This window comes from Notolepis coatsorum (genome assembly GCF_963971535.1).
Source record: "Notolepis coatsorum genome assembly, chromosome: 3".
NCBI classification, from domain to species: domain Eukaryota; kingdom Metazoa; phylum Chordata; class Actinopteri; order Aulopiformes; family Paralepididae; genus Notolepis; species Notolepis coatsorum.
This window is the reverse complement of record NC_140167.1, coordinates 59421050-59443549: the sequence shown is the minus strand read 5'-3', so window position 1 is coordinate 59443549 and position 22500 is coordinate 59421050. Positions and strand designations below refer to the sequence as shown.

At 44.2% G+C, this 22500-nt stretch overlaps 1 protein-coding gene across 1 annotated transcript in view; it reads right to left on the bottom strand.

The window, feature by feature from the left end:
• The window catches only part of hmcn1 (hemicentin 1), a gene marked incomplete at its 5' end in the record, with an annotated part of 337372 nt that overhangs the window by 170332 nt on the left and 144540 nt on the right, over positions 1 to 22500 (bottom strand). The window contains 6 exons of the mRNA XM_084311219.1: positions 10018 to 10113; positions 11154 to 11345; positions 11708 to 11866; positions 13475 to 13588; positions 14390 to 14517; positions 16065 to 16206. Coding sequence (XP_084167345.1) covers positions 10018 to 10113; positions 11154 to 11345; positions 11708 to 11866; positions 13475 to 13588; positions 14390 to 14517; positions 16065 to 16206 — 831 coding nt within the window. The remainder of the gene's footprint in view (positions 1 to 10017; positions 10114 to 11153; positions 11346 to 11707; positions 11867 to 13474; positions 13589 to 14389; positions 14518 to 16064; positions 16207 to 22500) is intronic.

The following is a 22500-nucleotide window of genomic DNA, read 5'->3' as shown; positions in this document are numbered from 1 at the left end:
AGGGGTATATTATATACTAACATTTATATAATTGTAATTTCGCTGGATATACACTGTATACGGCTAAAATGTTATTATAGACTATTTTTGTTTTATCCTGTTTCTGTACTTGCATATATTATAACCACCTTTACTGAAAGTTTCATTATGCATTGTGTGTTGAGTACTGACTTTTAATAATTTTTTGTTTTGCAATAATAAAAAAAATATAAAAAAAAAAAAAAAAGTAAAAGTACACGCTAACGAGGAAATGTGGGCATAGGATCTTCTTTATCGGGAGTTCCATGCTCAAAGTCGGCTGCAGCCTGGATGGGAATTGCGCTGTATGTCTGGTAAATCACAGTTGAAAACTGTTTGACATTCTTTTTCTCTTCCCTCTTAGGATGGGGAGGGACTTGGACAGCGGCCTGTCTGAAGTGTGGCTTGTTATGTCGTTGTGTACAGTTCAGGTGTTAGCTGCTTAGCTGGCGTGCTAGTTTGTGGCCTACTGTGTTAGCCAGTCAGCTGTTAGCTGCGGCGCTAGCTTGCTGTGTTTACCAGGCTAGTAAACGTTAGCTTGTTGTTATCAGTCGGACGGCTGTTAGCTTAATGCTACACTGTTGAAACGTTACTGTGACTATAACATGCCTTAAAACACTCTGACTACGACGTCATCTTTGACAGAGGATGTTAGTCGACCCTACACCCGGTTGCCAGTGCCAGCGAGGACTTCGTCAACATGGAGAACGGCGGCTGGGTGGCGTTGCGGACATACCCTCTTCACCGGCGCAGGAGACGCTGGGTTCAACTTGGTGTCCCGTTAACCAGTGTTGCTGTTCTTTCGGCCGGCGTTCTGGGTGAAGGTAGGAGTCCTCCGGACTTTAAACACTTCTTCTTTTCTTCCCTTATAAATGTTTTGTAATAACGATGTTTCCAAAACATGTGTTGCTGCAATACATTGGGGATACGATGCGTGTTGTGTGTGAATTGTCTTGTCACTGGTATAGCTTCTCTCTGTAGTAAATCGGTGTTGTTTTTTACGTGTGTAAAATGAACTGGTTTGGTTGTGATGAGAACATGTGTGTTCATGTAACGTTGTACTTGTACCGTGGGTGAACTCACAACTAAGAGGGTTATTTAAACCTGTAAAGCTATGCTTAGTGACATGTGATTGAGGAATGAATCTTTTTCTCAGCCTGTGATGACAATGAACAGTATGTTCACACATTAACAGAGGTGCCTGTTCGCCTTGGTCGTATCAAGGGTAAGATGGGAGGGGTGTCCCCCCGGTTCCCTGGGGCTTCCCCCCCTCCTCTCAGACATGTTTGGTTACAATATATTGTGTCACTGTGTTTGTGGGGATATGATGTAACCCTCAGCTTAATTGCTGGGGTTGTGCTTTCTGCTTGAGAAACTATTTTTTCCTAGAGAAAAGGTTGTTGGTCACTTATCATATGTGCTTAGCAAGGCCTGTGGCCAATACATAATCGAGGACTTCTGTCTTCTCTCGTTATGAAAAACGGCGTTCCTCTGTAGCAAGAGTGTACTTTTGCCATTTTTTGTTGTGATGAAGGGTTGTGTGTGTCTTGTGATCTACAACTGGGTTAGGTTTGGCCCACAGAAGCACATGTGTAAGTCTGGACCGGGGCTCTTAAAGGGGCCTTCTCTGTTCTGTGTTTTTTCCTTAGTAAAACTCAGGTAGCAGGTTAGCGCATGAGCTATGTGAGGCTGTTAGATGCTTCATGTAGCAGGCTATGACTGTGTCATGCTCTATTTGTCATTACATCGTATCATGGGTTAGGGGTCGTAAAGGGGTGAACTGGTAATCCTTTCCTCCCCTTTTTTGGTTGGTCAGGGGTTAAAACCACCTGTCCTTCATGGTTCCTGTCACGTTGCTGTTCGGCACGTTACAGGGTAAGGGGGGGGGGGGGGTGAGTTTCCTGGTCCCACGCCCTGGAAGATTGGGCGTGTGCACCGCGGAAATTCCCCCGCCATAGAGTACGTCACTGAGCGCGTCTCTAGTGGTAAGACTTCCGTGGGTTGTTCAGGTCCATGTTATTGATCTGTTTCAGGGAGTTGTCAGAGCTCCTCCTCACGAAGCTCCTCCTCAGAGAGAAGTGCCTTCTGTGAGTTCGGACTCTCCTTCCCAGTGAGGGAGCCTCCTCAGAGTTCAGAGCCTCCTCCTCAGATTGTCAAGGTGAGTAGAACTTTAAAAAAAAAAGAGTTCTGCTCTATTGTGTGTGTATTTGATTCAATTCGATTATTGAGTGTGTATTGGTTCAGTGCCTCCTCCTCGGAGAGCCCTAACCCAAGTGTTACATAGCTCAATGTTGCAATATATTCTTTTCAATCTGTACAGCTCGCGTGGGAAGTCTCTCTGGGGATTTCCGTCTCTCCCTGTGGCGAGGGTGGTGGGATGTAAAAATGTAAAAAAAAATTACCCTCAGCTGCGTCACGTGGGATTCATGTCAGTCTGTGTTTCTTTCTTTTTTAAATAAAAAGAGGAAGGAACATAAAGCACGACGGCTCCGTGTCGTTCTCCCAGACGACTTGGAGGAACAATGTCTGGTGTCTTGCTAGACTATCCATTGATGTGTTTGGGTCTCGACGCGTACATAGTGCTGGCTCGGGGTGTTCTGTTAAGAATCACGCAGGGGCTAAGTGCGCCTTGGTTGCTCGTTATTAAAACAGCGTTTTCATAGGGCAACTGGGATGGAGTTTTGTCTCTTCCGAGTGCCAGTTTACTAGGTTGTCTCGATGAATTCTCGTTCATATCTGGGGGATGTTAACGGAATAGATCAGAACATAGGTAGAGGGGTCTCACGCCCTTGGGGTGGGCCACTGAGCGCGGTACAAATGGGACCGTCTGGGTGGCGCCCTCTTTTCATGTTTTAGATCGACACGCATACCTACCCCCTCTTCTGGAGTGGGCATGTCGGCGTGGTTAGGGCACGGGACTGGTTCTGGTCACGCTGGTCCAGGTCAGTTAACCCGTTGTCCACCGGGGATGGTACCCTGAGGGACTTGTGCTTTTTTCGGGGGGAAAAATGCCGGGTCGGCCCGGGTGTCACAGGGTTAGGCGTTATGGAGACCCTTTGTTGGGTACACGTTGTACCTGGCACTATCCTAAGGGACTGGTTCTCCTTTCTTTCGCTCCTCTCTCACGCATGGCGAAGAGGGGGCTGTTGGGGTGGTCTTCTGGACTTCCTCTGGTAACCCTGTGTGCTTCCCGAGCCGCCGGGCCCGGTCCGAAGTAATGTTTCGTTGTAACCGTAGGCCTGGGATAACCCTTTTTTGGAAACTGAAACACTTGTACTGCGGTATAGCTGGTGTATACCCACAGGTGTGTTTTGGAGTTTTTCTTGAGGGGTTATAGGAACGACCACCGTCTGTGTACCGAGAGGGTGGTTGATTCCCTGGTGTGTTGGAGCAGAGTCAACTCCCGGGTTACCCGGTTGAGTGTGCCCCTGCACGTTCATGACGTCTGCCAATCGTGTCAGCCTTCTCTGCCTCGACCCCTCTGGGTGTTTTTTTTTTGATGGAGGCTTTGTCATGGTGCTCAACAGCGCCAGCATACGCCCCTTCCGCCGGGGGGGCTGTTTTCAGTTGACCCCTTTTTGGCGCCTGTCTCGTCCGCAGTGCTCCAGGCTCAGGTCTACAGCCTGCTGCCTGGTTTCCCCGGTGCGCTGCCTGCTTCCGTTGGTTAACCTTTTTGAGTGCTTACGGCCATGCTGACTGCCTGTGTTACAGGGTCAGTGTGCTAGGCGGTGTACTATTGGGGGGAAAGGGCCCGCTCTTGGAGGGGCCCTATCCGAATACGCTGGCGATGTGGGGGGCGGTGTCACTGAGTGACCGCCTGGTGGGGTCTTGATGCCTGGCGTCATTGACCTCTCTGGGCACCCCTTTTTCCAGGGGATCCAGTCCCTTCAGTGGGTCTGGGTCTTCCTTCGCGCTCCGCTGCTACGGCCTTGGCACAGGGTTGGGTTTGCTCTTGACCCCGTGATTTTGGGGGCAGTAACGAGGGTTGTTCCTGCCGTTCGTTCCCTGGTGGCATGCGGGTTGTGCGTGTGCGTAGTCGTGGGGTCAAGCCACGGTCTGCTCACCCTGTGCGTTGAGTTGCTTGAGTTCCTCTTCGCACGGTCGGATCCGTCTCCCTCCCGTAAGCCTCCAATAGAGAGGGTATCCTCTATTAGGGAGGGTCGGGGGGCTCGTCCTCCCCGGTCTGATGGTTGTGGGGGGCCTCAGCGGGGTACATTTGTCGAGCTTTGGCTCCCGCTCAGCTCCTCTTGTGCAGAATTATGCTGAGCGGAAGCCATAATGAAATAGAACGTAAGGTTATGTACATAACCAAGTTCTATGAATTATGGTGACGCTCAGCATCAGGACGCCGCTGCAGCCCTTGATCTCGCCTTGTGGTGAAAGTTTGGGAAGGAGGCGAGTAGGTGACCACACACCTGCTTATGAAGGTAAGCGGATAGGGGTGTGGCCAGACGAATGTTGGGATGTAAAGGTACATTGTGGAATTTTTATTCAGTGCTCGTGCACGAAGTGAAGTGTGTGCAGAATGATGCTGAGCGTCACCATAATTCATAGAACTTGGTTATATACATAACCTTACGTTAACATTGTCGCCTCACAGCAAGAAGGTCCTGGGTTCTATTCCAGCTTGGGGACCAGGTTGCTCAGTTGCCAGGTACCCGCGTGCAGAATCTCCCACGCCTTTCTGGAGTTTGCATGTTCTCTCCGTGCTCACAAGGGTTTCCCCTCCAGAAAAATAGATAAACCCAATGGAAAAACATGCAGAACAGATTGCTAACACTGTCGTGTGCCTGACGAAGACGGACAGGAGCACTTGGATTGGTCCCCGGGGCGCAGCCCCACGCCACAGCCCAGGTCTGCTCACAGCTGCCCGTGGGGGGGAAGGACGACGGGATGGGTCAAGCACAGAGTGGAAATTTCTTTGGCGACCCAAAAACATGCGCATGTGTGTGTGTGTTCCTATGTGTGTCGCCCATCACGCATGTGTGTGTGTGTGTGTGTGTGTTCCTATGTGTGTCGCCCATCTCGCATGTGTGTGTGTTCCTATGTGTGTCACCCATCTTGCATGTGTGTGTGTTCCTATGTGTCACCCATCTTGCATGTGTGTGTGTTCCTATGTGTGTCCCCCATCTCGCATGTGTGTGTGTGTTCCTATGTGTGTCCCCCATCTCGCATGTGTGTGTGTGTTCCTATGTGTGTCACCCATCTCGCATGCGTGTGTTCGCTGCATGACAATGTAGCAATGTGTGCTACAAATAAAGACATGAAATGAGATGGAACAGCTTCATTAACTGATTGAATAAATAACTATTTGCACTATTACAGTCCCAGTATGGTATTGAAATTGTACAGCTTTTTGCACGTCTTTGTCAGAGAGTTCCAACAATTCTGGACCTCAACACCAATTAATTGCAATTATCTCTCTCTCCTTATGTATAGTCGAGCCATGTTGTTGAGTTAGCAGTGGAGGAGAGAGAAACAGGGCGGAACAGTATGGAGACTGTGTTCTCTGATCAGCGAGTGACTACACTGGTCCACTTGCACTCTGGTCCACTTGTCCACACACCACTAACTACTCGGCTTTATTGGTTTGGGGGAATAGTACAGTGGCGGGTACGCATATTTAAGGAGACCGCTGGGATGGTGTACTTGTGGGTGGTCTCTGACCAATTGTGGTGGGCTGTTCTGGGCCAAAAATACAAGGGCCAATTTTTTTGTCCCAGTCCAGCCATGCCAAATAAACATGTGGTATTTGCAAAGTGGTGTTGAATGAAGTTTTTGATACTTTAAATGTGGTGGATTAAAATGTGGAAATATTCAACTAAAATACAAATGCCTACCTCAGAATTGTAATTGTAAGTAAAGTACTTAGTATTTAGTTCCTGCCCCTGCAGGGCAGTGTGTCAGTGGGGCAGTGGGTTAGCAGCAGCAGGGTGGGTCTGTGTGTCCTGACCCTTGACCTACATTATAAAGCCTCAGTGTGTTCCCACTGGAGGCTGGCCTGAACAGTCGTTAACAAGACACACGTGTGCAAACACACCCACTAACACACGCTAATGAACTCCCCCTCTCTCTCTCATCCCTCTCATCTCATTCAAGGGTACTACGACTATGCTTGCACCTCATGGTACCAAAGCACCTCAAAGGCGCTAAAAACAAGATTACAAACATCACAAAACAAACTGGTCAGACTACTACTTGACCTTACTCCTAGAACCCATCTCACCCCTGCCCACTTTGACTACCTAGGATGGCTTAGAGTAGACGACAGAGTACAGCAACTTGCAATGGGCCTGGTCTACAAGATACACTACACGACTAAGATTCGGCTCAAACAAGGGACTAAACACGTTTCGCAATTATGCCACATCAATGTGGAACGCCCTACCCAAAGCTGTAAAGGAATGTGAATCACTACCCACTTTCAAACCACTCTCAAAGAGCACCTACGGGAGACTGCAATTCGAAACTGGCCCCTGTAAATGTCCTAACCCAACCCCCTCCAATGTACAGTAAATGTCCTAACCCAATAATACACGAGACCCTCTTCTTGGGACCAAGTAAGTTTCGTCGATATTCCAATGTACAGTTTCCTGTACTGTATTGTACCCATTCTGCAATCTGTTAATAACATTTTCAATCAATCAATCTCTCTCTCTCTCTCTCTCTCTCTCTCTCACACACACACACACACACACACACACACACACACACACACACACACACACACATTACAGTAACATACACACATGGTCAGTATATTTGAGAATACGATGGATGTGGAATGTAGATGAAATATTCAAATGGCACTGTGTGTGTGTGTGTGTGTGTACTGTACGTACGTGCGTGCGTGGGTGGGTGCAGGCACGTGCACATGTGTGTGCATGTATGTATGTGTGTCTACTGCACATATATTACACTATGCTATGCCTTTGAAGTTGTAGAATCAAGAGAGAATGACAAACTCAAACAGGACTCAGATCAGATCATCTATTGTACTCAAAACTGTGCTTCTCTTACTTTGATCACGTATATAAAATTAAAAAAAAAAGCGTAGGAATGGAGAGAAATACCATCAATCACTTCTGAAGCCGTGACGCAGGAACTGGCCTCCCTGCTCAGCCTCAACGTCAAGGTGAATCCCTATCTGTCAGGCCTATACATCATAACAAATCCATGTTGATATCTCCGTATCAACAATAACATAATACGGTTACAGTATGTAACCCCTGTGGATATTTAATTTTGATTCATTTTTATAATATACACCAGGGCTATTCCGCTTCAATAGCAAGTGGACCAAATAGTAAAATCACTGGGGGTTCGTGGGCCACAGAGAGTACTTTGTCAATGAATGGCTACAAAAACTCTTACAGTGTAATGTTAATAGATATATTACTACATGGAATAAACTAGTCACATGCATCTCGCATTGAAATCAATTCCAGACAGCAGCCAGTCGTTACAAAACAATAGGAAAGCTGTTGTCACAAGTCTTGATACAGAAGTGCAGAAAGTTACAGCTGATCACAGACCACAGTGCTTTAAAAATACCTAACAGGTCAGATTTGCAGGCAGCCTCTTGCGGGCCATAGAAGATTTCAAAAGGGCTGTATCTGGCCAGCGGGCCGCTGGTTCAATAAGCCTGATATACACAATCAACAAGTGATGGAAGATGGATGGAGTGTCCGTCAGACACGGCTTGCTAAAGACTGGTATTACTGCATGGAGACAGATGGACAATGGGACATATTCTTAACCATTGTATAGTTAGGGCGAGTTTCAAACCACATCAGAAGATGATGTTGTAAGACAGAAAACTTGAAATTAGAGTTTAGAAAATCATTCTGCAAATATCTGATATTTGTGATATCTGATATCACAACTACAATGTCCTGTGAAAATAATCGAAATCACATATAGACATATTTTGTCCATATTGAGGAGTCAAAACTGTGGCTCTCTCTAACTTAACTAATCAATTGAACGTCTATGGGCAGGCAGGCGTGCCGTTAATATCTTTGAAGCCATTGGACCAGGAAATTACTGTAGCATGCAGCCAAACCTTTCCAGAAAAGAAAACAGGGAGTAGGGCTGGGCGATATAACGATAACGATAAATATCGTGATATATTTTAATAATCGATATCGAATATCGAAATTAAAAGAAAATCGAAAAATCGTTTTTTTTTGTGACCTGCAACAGGGCAGTTTTAAAACCAGAGACAGTGGAAAGACTTGTCTTTCTTGCCTGCAACTTAAAGTAATGGCTTTGCTTGTCCAAATGACAATACTGACCAAATTGAGATTTATTTTTCTCTTGTCCATTTATTTTGTTTGCTTTCTAATTTAAAATACAGTTTGAAACCGTCTGTACACAGTAGGCTATGTGTGCTAGCAGAGCTAGACTCCAGTCACGAGTCACGGTGCACATGTGCGGTGGTTTGTCCACCAAAAAAGCGCCAAAAGATCGAAAATAAACTAGCAGAGCCAGAACTGTTCAACTCCCCTGGAGCCACAGCCAGCAGAGAAGCCGGTTTACTTTCGCTTTTAAACCAGCTGCAGCCTGAGAACTGGAGTGTGAGGGGATGTAACACTAAAGATGGCGGCAATGACAAAGAATTGCTGCAAAATAAACATACATCTGTTGTTAAAAAAAAATAAAAAAAAAATAAAAAAATTATACTTCTAACAATTTCGATAATTATCGATATCGAGAAATATGATAACATTATCATATCGTTATCGCGATATGATTTTTTTCCATATCGCCCAGCCCTAACAGGGAGTGAGACAAATTATCTTGAGTCTCTTTCTGTCTTTCTGTCATTCTGTCTCATCTTTCTATGTCTCTCTCTGTCTCTCTTTCTCTGTCTCTCTGTCTCTCCTCTCTTCTCTCTCTCTCTCATTCCCTAAACCTAAGACAGACAACAGTATACACATGCTCGCACACAGGTTTCTTTTTCTTCACATGGCTACTGAACCGATATCCCTTCATACTGTAACCTGCCAGGGAATCCAAGCCGTGTTTCACAAGGTTCACATCTACATATTATATTTGCTTTCATTTCAAAACTGGGAAGGAGTTACTTTTCTTTTTGCATGCGAAGACAGGAACAATAACAATCACTCAAAGGCAGCGACTCCAAAGAGCTTTAACGGAGAAAAGGCATAGTTGATGTGCAAATCCAGAATGGAGGCTTCCTCTCAGAGGATTAAAATATCTATATATGTGGATAATTTTATTCAAGCAATTTTCCTTGTTATTTCAATCTATCTAAAAAGGTATTTGCACCAGTGTTTTTTTAGATATTGGTAGTAGAACATATTTGCATTTACCAGCAATTCGTGACACACACAAACACAACGACTGTAAAAAGTCGAGTCCCATGGATATTATTGCAAGAGATAATTCATACATATTATGAAAAGCCAATCTGTTGTTTAGAATTTGAATGGGGGGTCCGCGCGCGGCGCAAGTCTAGAGTAGAGAGAGAGAGAGGAAGACAGAGACTGCGAGTCTAGAGAGGAGAGAGAGAGAGAGAGAGAGAGAGAGAGAGAGAGAGAGAGAGAGAGAGAGAGAGAGAGAGAGAGAGAAAGAGAGAGACTGTCCGCGCGCCTGTCACTTGGCGCTGTCAAGTTGGGTCGCGCGACCGCCGCCACTAGGCACCTGTCACTCATTTGCTCTAGATTAGGTATTATATAAAGTTCGATCGCGTTCACACCAACAGCAAACAAACCATGGTCCACTTTGAAACGAACCGAGTCCCAACTTTTCAAGAGGACCATGGTTCGGTTGTTTGGTCCTCATTATAGTTCGGTTTGCGTTCACACCTGTACAAACCAAACAGACTATCGATCTAAAGGGACCATGGTCCACTTAAAGTGGACCAAACAGGGTAGGTGTGAACGCGCCCTAAGAAACAAATGAAAATACACCAGCCTTATCCTTAGGAGAATATGAAACCATCATTATGTCTCTGGTTAGCATGTCTCTTACCGAGTCCAGTGACAGAGACCCTGGCCTGGGTCTGGATCCTGCCAAACTGGTTCTGGGCCTCACACACGTACACCGCCTCATCCTCCAACCATAGGTCTGATGAGAAGGAAGGCAGAGGTTAGTGTTCTGAATTAAGAGATGAATCCTGGAGCCCACAGTACATTTAGCAATTGTATTGGTGCAAACAAACATTACAACCAAAGTGTGTCTTCTTCAGAGTCAAGACTCCGATTCTGATATAGATTGTTTTTGTGTCTGTGTGTTTGTTTGTGTGTATTTTCTTGTGTGCATTGTCGTGTATGCAGGTGTTCATTCTGCATTCTCTTGAATGTATGTAATACATACATGTAAAGTGTATTATCTTTTTCTGATGGTATATATACAGTATTACAGTGTGTATTGTATTGTACTGATGTGTATATACAGTGTGTATTATCTTGTACTGATGTGTATATACAGTGTGTATTGTATTGTACTGATGTGTATATACCGTGTGTATTATCTTGTACTGATGTGTATACACAGTGTGTATTATCTTGTACTGATGGGTATAAACACAGTGTGTATTATCTTGTACTGATGGGTATAAACACAGTGTGTATTATCTTGCACTGATGTGTATACATTGTGTATATTATCTTGTACTGATGTGTACTGTATATACAGTGTGTATTATCTTGTACTGATGTGTACTGTATATACAGTGTGTATTATCTTGTACTGATGGGTATATACAGTGTGTATTATCTTGTACTGATGGGTATATACAGTGTGTATTATCTTGTACTGATGGGTATATACAGTGTGTATTATCTTGTACTGATGTGTACTGTATATACAGTGTGTATTATATTGTACTGATGGGTATATACAGTGTGTATTATCTTGTACTGATGTGTACTGTATATACAGTGTGTATTATATTGTACTGATGGGTATATACAGTGTGTATTATCTTGTACTGATGTGTACTGTATATACAGTGTGTATTATCTTGTACTGATGGGTATATACAGTGTGTATTATCTTGTACTGATGTGTACTGTATATACAGTGTGTATTATCTTGTACTGATGGGTATATACAGTGTGTATTATCTTGTACTGATGGGTATATACAGTACACTGCAGACTCACTGGAGATGTGCAGCTCCCCCTTGCTCTGGAGGATGGTACTGTGTGAGTGGTGTCTGTTAAAGAGGGGCGTCCCGTCCTCCCGGCGCCAGGTCAGCTGTGGTTCCGGGTAACCCTGGGCGTAGCAGGTCAGGTTCACATTAGAGCCAATATCGGCCGCCACGTCAGAGGGCTCACGTGTGAACTCAGGAGCAGCTGGTGTGAGGGTTCAAAGGTCAGAGAGGTCAGAAAAGATTAGCTCATTATCTTGCATATTGCAATCTGGTGGCAATCATGTTTAACCAAGAAGCCAGAGTCAACACATGAGATACTTAATTATTGTCACACAAAAGTGTTGGTGGTCATTTTGTAGTAATTGTGTAAAATTAGAAGAGTTCTTAATTGTTTTTGACCCACATGACAAACATAGCTTTTGCCCTGGGACCTAGGCTCCCACCAGAGGTTGACCTACGACCCATAAGCTTTATGTTTCTCACTTGAAGGAAAATCAACTCAACCGTTCAGTCCTCAGTGATTAAAGCTATTTACTTTTACGACACACAGCTCCTAATCCTCACCTCCCACATCCAGGGTGATCTTCCCAGAGGAGGACCCTGCGGGGTTGACCGCCACGCAGGTGTAGTCCCCTGCATCCACGTCCTGAATCTCCCTGAGGGTCAGGGTCCCCTCCAGGGCACTGATGTCCACGAAAGAGGACGGACGCAGCTGAAGGTCACCTGGAGGGGGCGGGGGTCAAAGGCCACACACATCAGTTTCTTTTCCCAGTGCATCCACCACCTTAGCTATAGACCACCTCAGACCTGACAATGTAAACATTCGAAGGTTGTGTACAGACAGGGCTTCTTGATAGCATGCAAAAAAAAAGCGAGGCAAACCCAGCTGCTCTCTCTCTTTCTGCTGAGCTTGCCTCTCTCTCTCTCTCTCTCTCTCTCTCTCTCTCTCTCTCTCTCTCTCTCTCTCTCTCTCAGCAGAGTCCATCTCTCTCTCCCTCCCTCACTCTCTCTCTCTCTTTCTCTCTCTCTCTCTCTCCCTCTCTCTCTCTCCCTCTCTCTCTCTCTCTCTCTCTCTCTCTCTCTCTCTCTCTCTCTCTCTCTCTCTCTCTCTCCTCTCTCTCTCTCTCTCTCTCTCTCTGCAGAGTACATCTCTCTCTCCCTGTCTATAAAGCCCTGTTGCTTGAGGGTTTTCCTAAGCGCTCGCACAAAAGTAGTATAGTTTTCTACTTCGACACACTAAAAGAAGTGAGGCGCTTCTCTTGGACGGAGGAGCGTGCCGCTCCATAGAAAGTAATGAAAGGTTGAGTGCAAGCACTTCCGAAGAAACCCTCATCTGAATGGTACCCTAAATGGGCCCAAGTTTAGTTCCTGTTGCAGTGTTTGCTAATATCAATAGCTGTCAGGAAATAAACGTGGGTTCAAGCTGTTCCCCTAGCAACGGAATTAAACAAAGGTCTATATGCCAACCATAATAAATGTGTTTAATTTCAGCAACAGAACTGCGGAAGTAACGATCAAGTCGGTAGACATGGTTCCAGATCACTCAAACTTTTTATGGTTCCAGGGTTAAACACTCCACTCCACCGACCTCTCCATACTCACAAAACTATAACAGGAGAAATAAGAAATAAGGAATGACAGATCTGGAGTGGTGCGATTCCTTGACGTAAGAGTAGCGAGTGTGTGTGTGTGTGTGTGTGTGTGTGTGTGTGTGTGTGTGTGTGTGTGTGTGTGTGTGTGTGTGTGTGTGTGTGTGTGCGCGCGTGTGTGCGTATGCATGATACTGTATGTTTTTAAAGCTCCATTGAAGTAGATGGAGACATGTGTCTGAATTAGGGATGTCCGATGTTATCGGTCGATATCGGCATTAAAATGTGATATCGGTTGATATCGGTATCTGAAATTAAGAGTTGGACAATATCGGTATATCGGTATCGGTAAAAAAGCCAATATCGAGCATCCCTAGTCTGAATGTGTCAAAGTTGTCAGTGAGTTACTTCCTACCAGCCAGACGTCAAAACACTCCACTTCCTGTACGGCAGCCTATAGACTTCCTGTCCCATTGTTCAGAGGTAAGGACTGTTGATTTATATAGACTGAATGACAGGGATATGAATGCTTACAGATATGAATGCTGTGTGTGTGTGTGTGTGTGTGTGTGTGTGTGTGTGTGTGTGTGTGTGTGTGTGTGTGTGTGTGTGTGTGTGTGTGTGTGTGTGTGTGTGTGTGTGTGCGTGCGTGCGCGCGCGTGCGTGTGTGTGTGTGTGTGTGTGTGTGTGCGCGTGTGTGTGTGTGCGTGTGTGTGTGTGTGTAAGTGAGTATGTGTGTCACCTTTGTACCACAAGATCTCAGGCCTGGGGATCCCGGAGGTAGAGCATGCCATCACCGTGGTTTCCCCTAAGCCAATCAGAATCTCACTCAGCGCCACTGTCACCACAGGAGATTCTATACAGGGGGCAAACAAACATTAGATGCATGATGGACTTTAGAAATGTAACCAATCGTACATGTATAAACTGTAAATGCAATATACTGTACATACAACCCTAACCCAGTGCAATAATTGATTGATTGAAGAATTAATTGATTCACACACCCAACACCCTTTTAGTTTTAACACGGTATCAACAAATGGAGACAATCAACGATTTCTTGATGATCCATTCATCCATTTAATGAGATCCTTTAACCACCAGGACAGGTGAGCTCTGTGCACACTAGTCTAATCAAGTCACTAGTCTAATCAAGTCAAGCATATATGTGAGTCTGGATGTGTGTGTCTGTTACATACAGCAAGCTATTAATCACCGATATAAGTTAGTACTGTATGTGTCTGTGTGTCTGTCTATATGTTACATACAGTATTACTCACCAGTGTAAGTTATTATGTCTGTCTGTCTGTCTGTCTGTCTGTCTGTCTGTCTGTCTGTCTGTCTGTCTGTCTGTCTGTCTGTCTGTCTGTCTGTATGTCTGTCTGTATTTCTGTCTACTCACCAGTATAAGTTAGTATGGATGTGTGTCTGTCTACTCACCAGTATAGGTTAGTAGTATGGATGTCTGTGTGTCTGTCTACTCACCAGTATAGGTTAGTAGTATGGATGTCTGTGTGTATCTACTCACCAGTATAATTTAGTATGGATGTCCGTGTGTCTGTCTACTCACCAGTATAAGTTAGTATGGATGTCCGTGTGTCTGTCTACTCACCAGTATAAGTTAGTATGGATGTCCGTGTGTCTGTCTACTCACCAGTATAAGTTAGTATGGATGTCTGTGTGTCTGTCCCAGCCTGATTGCTGGCCAGACAACCGTATGTGCCTCCATCCTTCTCTTCCACGTTTCTGATGACCAGAGTCCCGTCTGGACTCATCCTGTATCTGAACCAGCAGCAAGGCATTCTCTGTCAACATTCACTTTATAACATGTCTGCCTTATTAAAAAAACAAACATAACATGGAGTGATGGGAAATATGATTTAATTTGGGTGAATTAGATGGAAAGGGAGAGATGGGGGAGATAGAGAGAGAGAGAAAGAGAGAGGATGATGTGATGTAAAGGTCATGAATTGAGATTGTGAACCTAAACTAACGTTACAACTAACCTAAAGTTAGTTTAGGTTCGTGTTAATGTTAGATAATGTACAAAATAAACATTTTCCGCTGCTATAAACGTTGCACTTTTATTTTGACAACCCCAGAAAGGAAGTCATTATATATGCTTTACCATCCTCCTGTTCTGCGTTAGCTCCGGTTAGCTCAGAGCGTCCGGTATAACAATATACCAGCCATTGGATTACTGTTTTCTAAATTGGGGAGGCTTTTAATCGTCAAGGTAAGAGGATTTCAAGTCATGGTATCCATAAACTTCAATCGGTTCGGATCTTTTGAATGAATGAGAATGTAAACAAACACGGCGTCACGTTGAAATCACTGGCTGCGCTCAGAGAGAAGTGGTTGGGCCAGAAAATAGTTCAGAGTATATTTCCTTATAAAACGTAATTGTCTAATTCAATTATTTTTTATTTCTCCACGTGGTGAATACACAGGTCACAACATGTTTACATGAACGTTTTGGAGTTGTATTTGGAGTGTATTCTGCAATCTGTTAATAAACTTTTCAATCAATCAATCAAACTATACACTGTAAGGCTCCGGATCTGCCTCACTTCCAGTGATGAAGCTAAGCTATGCTAACGGAGCGACTGTTCCCTAAGCTAAATGCACGCACAGAAACAAAAAAGGTATGTATCTTCTTGTCTAACTCCAGGGAAGATGTTAAATACGCTAATTTCCCAAAATGTTGGAGTTTTCCTTTAAGCTTAGGTGTTTTTGGTCTAAAGCTAGGCTAGCTGGTCCGTATCTGCTTCCATTCATCTGTGCTAAGCTAGGCTTTTTGGTATCGGATAGGAAATCGGTATTTGTCTTCTTGTCCAACTCTGGAGAAGACGGTAAGCGCATTTCCCACATTGTTGCCGTGTTCCTTTAAAAGGAATACTGCATGATAAAACAAAAGACAATGATAAACACAATATGGTAATAAACAGTTTAAATTCCATGGGAAGTGCAGAACAAAAAAACACAATTGTTGCATCGTTGACAATAAACAGAAACAGCTAGGAGGGTTCAAAATAAAAACAGCTGTCAACTGTGGAACTTTTGAAGAACAAGAAACCAAACAATAAGCAGACGAGATAAAACCCTCTGCTTGACCTGACGTGACCGTTAGCTAGTTTCTCCAAGCGTTTGTAGCTTTAAGTGGTTGTCGTGTGGCACACTAAAGCCCACGTCAAATCCAGTCTGTGGTCCTTGTCATGTCATGCCCTCTTCCTCTACCGCTCCTATCACTCCTCCTCCTCCTTCACCATTCACCACCGTACTGAAATACTACTTTTTCTTACTCGAGGGGTGAAAGGTCAAGAACTCACCTGTTGGAGCTCATGATGAACATGTCATTGTGTGTCCAGACAAGGCGGGGGGCGGGGTAGCCGCTGGCAGAGCACCTGATCCTGACTTCCTGTCCCGTCACGAAGGTCTGGTTCTGGGGGTCCACTGACACCTTGGGCTGCTCTGGAGGAGAAACGAGGAGTAGAGGGAAACCAATCAATTAATCAATCAATGAACCAATCAATCAAAATCTTTTACTGATCACATGGGCCAACTTTAGGCAAGTTCAAATGCAATCTTTCAACCAATCATCTGATTCAACCAACCACTGAAGACATTCTACTGATCACATGGGCCAAGTTCTATATTTTTTGTCATTCAATATTTCAAATGTATCATTTAATAAAGAAAGGAATTTCTTATAATTTCTTATCATTTACTTAACTTATTTTGGCCAAAGTGAACGAGAAGGTCTCGTCTCAAGTATAGATTTACACAGTAAATTAGTGCTGCTCATGAGTGACTCTTATTGTTCCTGTATTGAGAATCAAACATTCATTATTCAAACCTAATGCTGACCTCTATTCTATGAGCAGAGAGATATACCTCTACGTTATTGAACCAGTGAGGCATGACCTTTTATTCTACCTCTAGCAGTGAGGACGATGCCCGTAACTACAAGCAATAATGTTTGACGGCGTATCGTTCACCGCCATCTCTGGTTTTTATTGGTTAAACAGGGGGGAATATTGAATCCAGACTCAGCAAAGCCATGGAATCCGCTGCAGCGATTTTCCAATTGATTCATGATGTGTAGCTCATCCTTGAGCACTGCAAAAAAAAACATTTATATCTCAGCGAGTGAGACTCACTTGTTCAGGTCTCTCATTCAGTCTCAACATCGTACTGTTCTTGAAATAAGTAGGAAGATCTCCCTTGTTTCATTACCATACAACGTATTCCAAGAATGTTCTTTTGACATAATGTTCACTTGAAATAAGTAGGCCATCCTCCTTAATCAAGATACCACATGTTTCAAGAAAACTCAAAGCAAAGCTGCACCTCACTGGAACAAGCAGAAATATCTCAAACCATTCTCGCAAAATGTGATTTTAACACTGAATACAATATCAAATCATTTGTCCAGATGAACTTCTTTTTGCAGCATTAAGGTATGTTTTCCCCCATCCTTCCTGTCAGAAGCCCATTCCTGCTTGAACTAAACTCAATCCGGAACCCTAGTCGAGTGGTTCCCAAACCTTTTTTTGACCAAGGCACCCTGTTAACCCTGTCAGACGCAGAGAAGCTTGTCCATGCCTTTGTCTCCTCAAGACTGGACTACTGTAACGGACTCTTCATCTGGATTCCTGGCAAGAGCATCCAAAAGCTGCAATACATCCAGAACAGCGCTGCCAGGATCCTGATGAGAGTCCGTAAACACGAGCACATAACCCCCATCCTCCACTCACTACATTGGCTCCCCGTCTCATCCCGGATCAACTACAAAATCCTGATGCTCACCCATAACTGCATAAACGGACACGCACCCCTCTACCTTCAGAAACTCATCACTCCACAATCCTCCACCTGTACCCTCAGATCTGCAGGTAGCCTGCTCCTTCGGGTCCCCAGTACCCGGCTCTGCACCATGGGTGACCAAGCCTTCTGCTCGGCTGCACCACGCCTGTGGAACAGCCTCCCCATCCAGTTAAGGGCACCACAGAGCCTGGACTATTTTAAAGCAGGCCTTTGATTGCTAGCTTTTTAATTTTTTTTTATTTTTGTGATACATTTTTTTTCTTGTGCTGTTGCCTTTACTTTTCTGTTTATACTATGTTTCTAACTATGTTCTATTTTTATAAAATGTTTACTCTGTATTTTATTTTATTTTTTATTAATAATTATTTTATTATTTTAACTATGTTTTAACCCTGTATCACTTTGGGATCCTAGTGAAAGAAAAGTGCAATACAAATAACATTTATTATTATTATTATTATTATTATTATTATTATTATTATTATTATTATTATTATTATTATTATTATTATTATTATTATTACGTACGTTCACAGCGCTCTTTGAATGGGAAAGACATTGGTCTCCAGAAGGCACAAGTGATCCAAACTCATTCATTCACACATTCATTGTGTGTGCACAATGTGTGTGTAACAAGCGGAATATATGCCTTGGGTTTATAATGACATATATCTCTACACACCACACACTACACTTACATACATGTCCACTTTGTTCAGGATGCTACTTGTTGGGCATGGGGACGGGGTCATAGTGTAGGGGAGTGGACATTTCTGATTACATTAATTACATTAATTAATTACATTAATTACATGTAATTCCGTAATGTTCTTCCCTCTTTGATATATTGCTGCATTGTTGTTTTGGTTTATGCAGTGTGTTATGATATTTTCCTGCAATTCTAATCGATTGTACATCAACAATCTATATTTTGGTATCGTCCACGTACCCAAAGCCGCTGCTCTAGCAACCGCTCCCCCTCTCTTGTCATGTTCAGGCAGGAAGGTACGCATCTCTGAGCTTGCGCCCTTTTACAGTGTAACTGATTCATACATTGTTTGTAAATAGTTTATGTCATTGGGCCTACTGGTCGATTCATTCTAATGTATACCATCAATATATTTTGATAGCCATCATTGGCTAGCTAGCTATTTCGCTGGCTAACATACAGTAGCTGCTGGCTAGCTGTTCTGCTAGCTAAAATAGCTGCTGGCTAGCTGTTCCGCTAGCTAACATAGCTGCTGGCTAGCTATTTCGCTGGCTAACGTAGCTGCTAGCTAGCACCCTGTCTGAGTGCATGTTTTACGTTACAGGCAACTGTTGCATGGCCTGCGAGCACCGTTGCTGACTAGTAGTGTACCTGTGTGTCTTTATGCATTATGCATTCAGTAGCGAGTATAGCCTATTCAATTTAACATGCTATTTTAAATTAACACGCCAACATTATGGGAAATGCACTTTACCGTCTTCTCCAGAGTTAGGCAAGAATATTTCCTCTCTGTGCCCTCAGTAGAAAGCTATCCGGCTGCCTAGCTTAGCACAAATTAATGGAAGCTAATACGGACAACTAGCCTAGCTTAAAACTCTGGAAGAGGTGTTTTTGTCCAACAGCTAGGCTAGCTGATCAGTGCCTACTTCCATTCATTTGTGCTAAGCTAGACTAGCTTTCAGCCAGATAGATTTCTACTGAACGCACAGAGAAGAAATGTGTATCTATCTTCTTAATTAATTAATTCTTAATTCTTAAAACCCAATCTCGTTGTACCAACAATGACAATAAAGATTCTATTCTATTCTATTCTTCTAATTAAAAACCTAAACAAAACAGAATTGCTTCACCTGCCAGCCAAATCCGCCAAGAACCTTGGTGTTGTCCTTGATGACCAGCTGAACTTCTCCGCTCACATCGCAGCGTCAACCAGAACCTGCAGATTCTTCCTGAGCTACGTCAGAAGGATCCGCCCCACCCTGACAAAAGAAGCAACCAACTCCTCGTCCAATCAACACTCATCTCCCGCTGCGACTACTGCAATGCACTGCTTGCTGGCCTTCCGACCACTGCCACCAAGCCTCTTCAACTCATTCAGAATGCAGCCGCCCGCCTGATCTCTAACCTACCGAAGTCAGCCCATGTCACACCACTGAGGATAAACGGGGCTACCGTGGACAGGGTGAGCAGCTTCAAGTACCTGGGGGTCCACATCTCAGAAGACCTGACATGGACAACACACATATCCAGCCTCTACCACCTGAAACAGTTAAGGAAGTTCAGAGTATCAGGGAAGATACTCCAGTCCTTCTACTCCGGAGCTGTAGAGAGCATCTTGACTGGAAACATCACTGCCTGGTATGGAAACAGCAAGGCACAGGACAAGAAGGCCCTACAGAGAGTGGTGCACTCAGCTGAGCGTACTACGGGTATTGCACTACCACCCCTGCAGGTCTTATATAACAAGAGGTGCAAATCCAGAGCCTGCAGAATAATGAAAGGCCCTCACCACCCCAACAACAGCCTGTTCAAGCTGCTGCGGTCAGGCAAACGCCTGCGAACACCAGCAACTAGGACAGAGAGACTCCGGCTCAGCTTCTTCCCCCAGGCCATCAGAGTCTTGAACACTGAACTCTCGACACACAAGCACACATGAGCACACATATAACACACACACTGTATACGCTCACACACTAACAGTCACTTTAGCATGAACACACAAACACACACACATGCTGCACACGCTCACACTCAACGGTCACTTTACACAATGAAAAGGTCACAAACAAAAAAAACAAAAAAAAGAGAGAGAACGGGAGTGGTTCTTGTATAGTAAATAGATGGATATAGCAAGTTAGCATAAGGACACATAGTATAAATGTAGATTGTATAGTATAGCATTGTATAGTAGTGTACATGAGACGCAGTGCCTCATCCGTAGCTAGTAAGTGTATTGCACTATCGCAGAACCTTAGCATGTCTTACCATGCTTTTTGTAAACTTTATGTACATTATACCTGTTATGTCTTATTCTTATTACTTGTATTATTGCACAAATGTCTTATTATCATTCCTATTCTTATTACTTGTATTATTGCACAATCGCTGCGGGCATGACCCCCCGCATTTCACTGTATGCTTGTATGCCGTGACAAATAAAACTCTTGACTTGACTTGACACTTCTTAGAGACCTGCACTGGCTCCCCATTGCCGCACGAATCCACTTCAAGGCCCTCAACCTGGCATATCGTGCGGCAAAGGGAACGGCTCCCGCCTACCTCCGGTCAATGGTCTCTAACTACACTCCCTCAAGACCTCTACGCTCTGCATCTTCTGGCCGCCTCAGACCCACCCCTATCCGAGCTCCGGGAGGGTCATCAAAGAGAAGCCGCCTATTCTCGGTCCTCGCTCCACAATGGTGGAACGAACTTCCCACCACAGTTAGGACAGCCGGAACACGACCAATCTTTCGCAGTCGACTAAAGACACACTTCTTCAATCAATACCTGAAAAAAAAAAAAAAAACTAACCCTAACTAACCTTACTGTCATGCACTTGTCCTAATATACTAACCTACATTGTAGCTCTCAACACTTTGATGAACATTGTTACTCAGCTGATAGAGTTGTACCCTTCCTGCTGACTTATCGTACAAAACTTGTAAGTCGCTTTGGATAAAAGCGTCAGCTAAATGACAAAATGATCATGTAAATGTTAATTGCAAATTGCAAATATGAACAGTATAACTATAATTAAACAGCTTTAAAACAAATTTTGACATGTAATTTAATCAAGTTTGGGTAAGCGGTGTGTTACAATGTCTTATGTAGAATAAGAATGTGAAATGAGCAGATTATGGGAGCACCCCCGGACAGCCATCACTAAGGGAACCACTGCCCTGGTCTTCCCACCGAGGAGAGACGAGAGGATAATTCCTGATGCTCCCAATTCATGTGCCCGTTTAGAAACATCAGAGAGACACAGTCACGTACCTGAGAGATGCACACACACACACGTATGAGACATACACACATACTTACGTGAGACACGTACCCACATACACATATCTGAGACACACATTCATACATGTTCTCACGCACACCTACATATATTTGAGACGCATCCTCTCACATGCACTATGGAGAAAGATGGCATCCCGATAGAATCTTGGATGTTGCATATTATGCTGTGGAAAGATGTCTTGTGAATATTGGAAAGATTTGTGCAAATATCAATAACATTAAAAAAAAAAAAAAAAAACATCAGAGAGAGGGTATTTACCCCCCCCCCCCCCCCCCCCCCCGACCAGGAGACGACGAGGCGGCTGTCTCGTTTCTTCACGCGCCCAACGGTAAATCCTACAGTAGGTCAATCACTGTGTGGCCCGCTCCAGTCGCAGCTTCAAAAGGACCGGCAGAAGCAGAGTGTGAAGGAGTAGGTGTGAAGGAATGCACGGCACTCCGCGGGGGGATACCTCATCCATCCCGACTTGAAGCATTGGCGACGCCACACTCTGAAAGATATACAGGTATACCGCGGATGCACCAGATGCTGCCGCGGCGAATTTACGGCCTGCGGATCGTTTGAAATATTACGACCCTGACTCTAAACAAATTGAAATACTTCGGTGGGGAATCATGGCGGCGGTTAATCTTAGCCGAGCCCGGGGCTAAACACGTGCTTATTGTACTGTACTGTTCATGAGGTCACAAGCAAGGGGTCAGTAGAACATCAGGCCTCTTTTCTATTTGTTTCAGCCTAATCGCTGCTGTCTCCGCTTCTGTCAAAGTCAAGCTGTGCGCTTTCCCCATGTCTCCCTCACTGCACACTAATTTAATCTGGTACAGTATTGATCTCTTTTTTAACAGATAATCTGGTACAGTATTGATCTCTTCAGATACAGTATTGATCGCTTTCTTAACAGATAATCTGGTACAGTATCGATCTC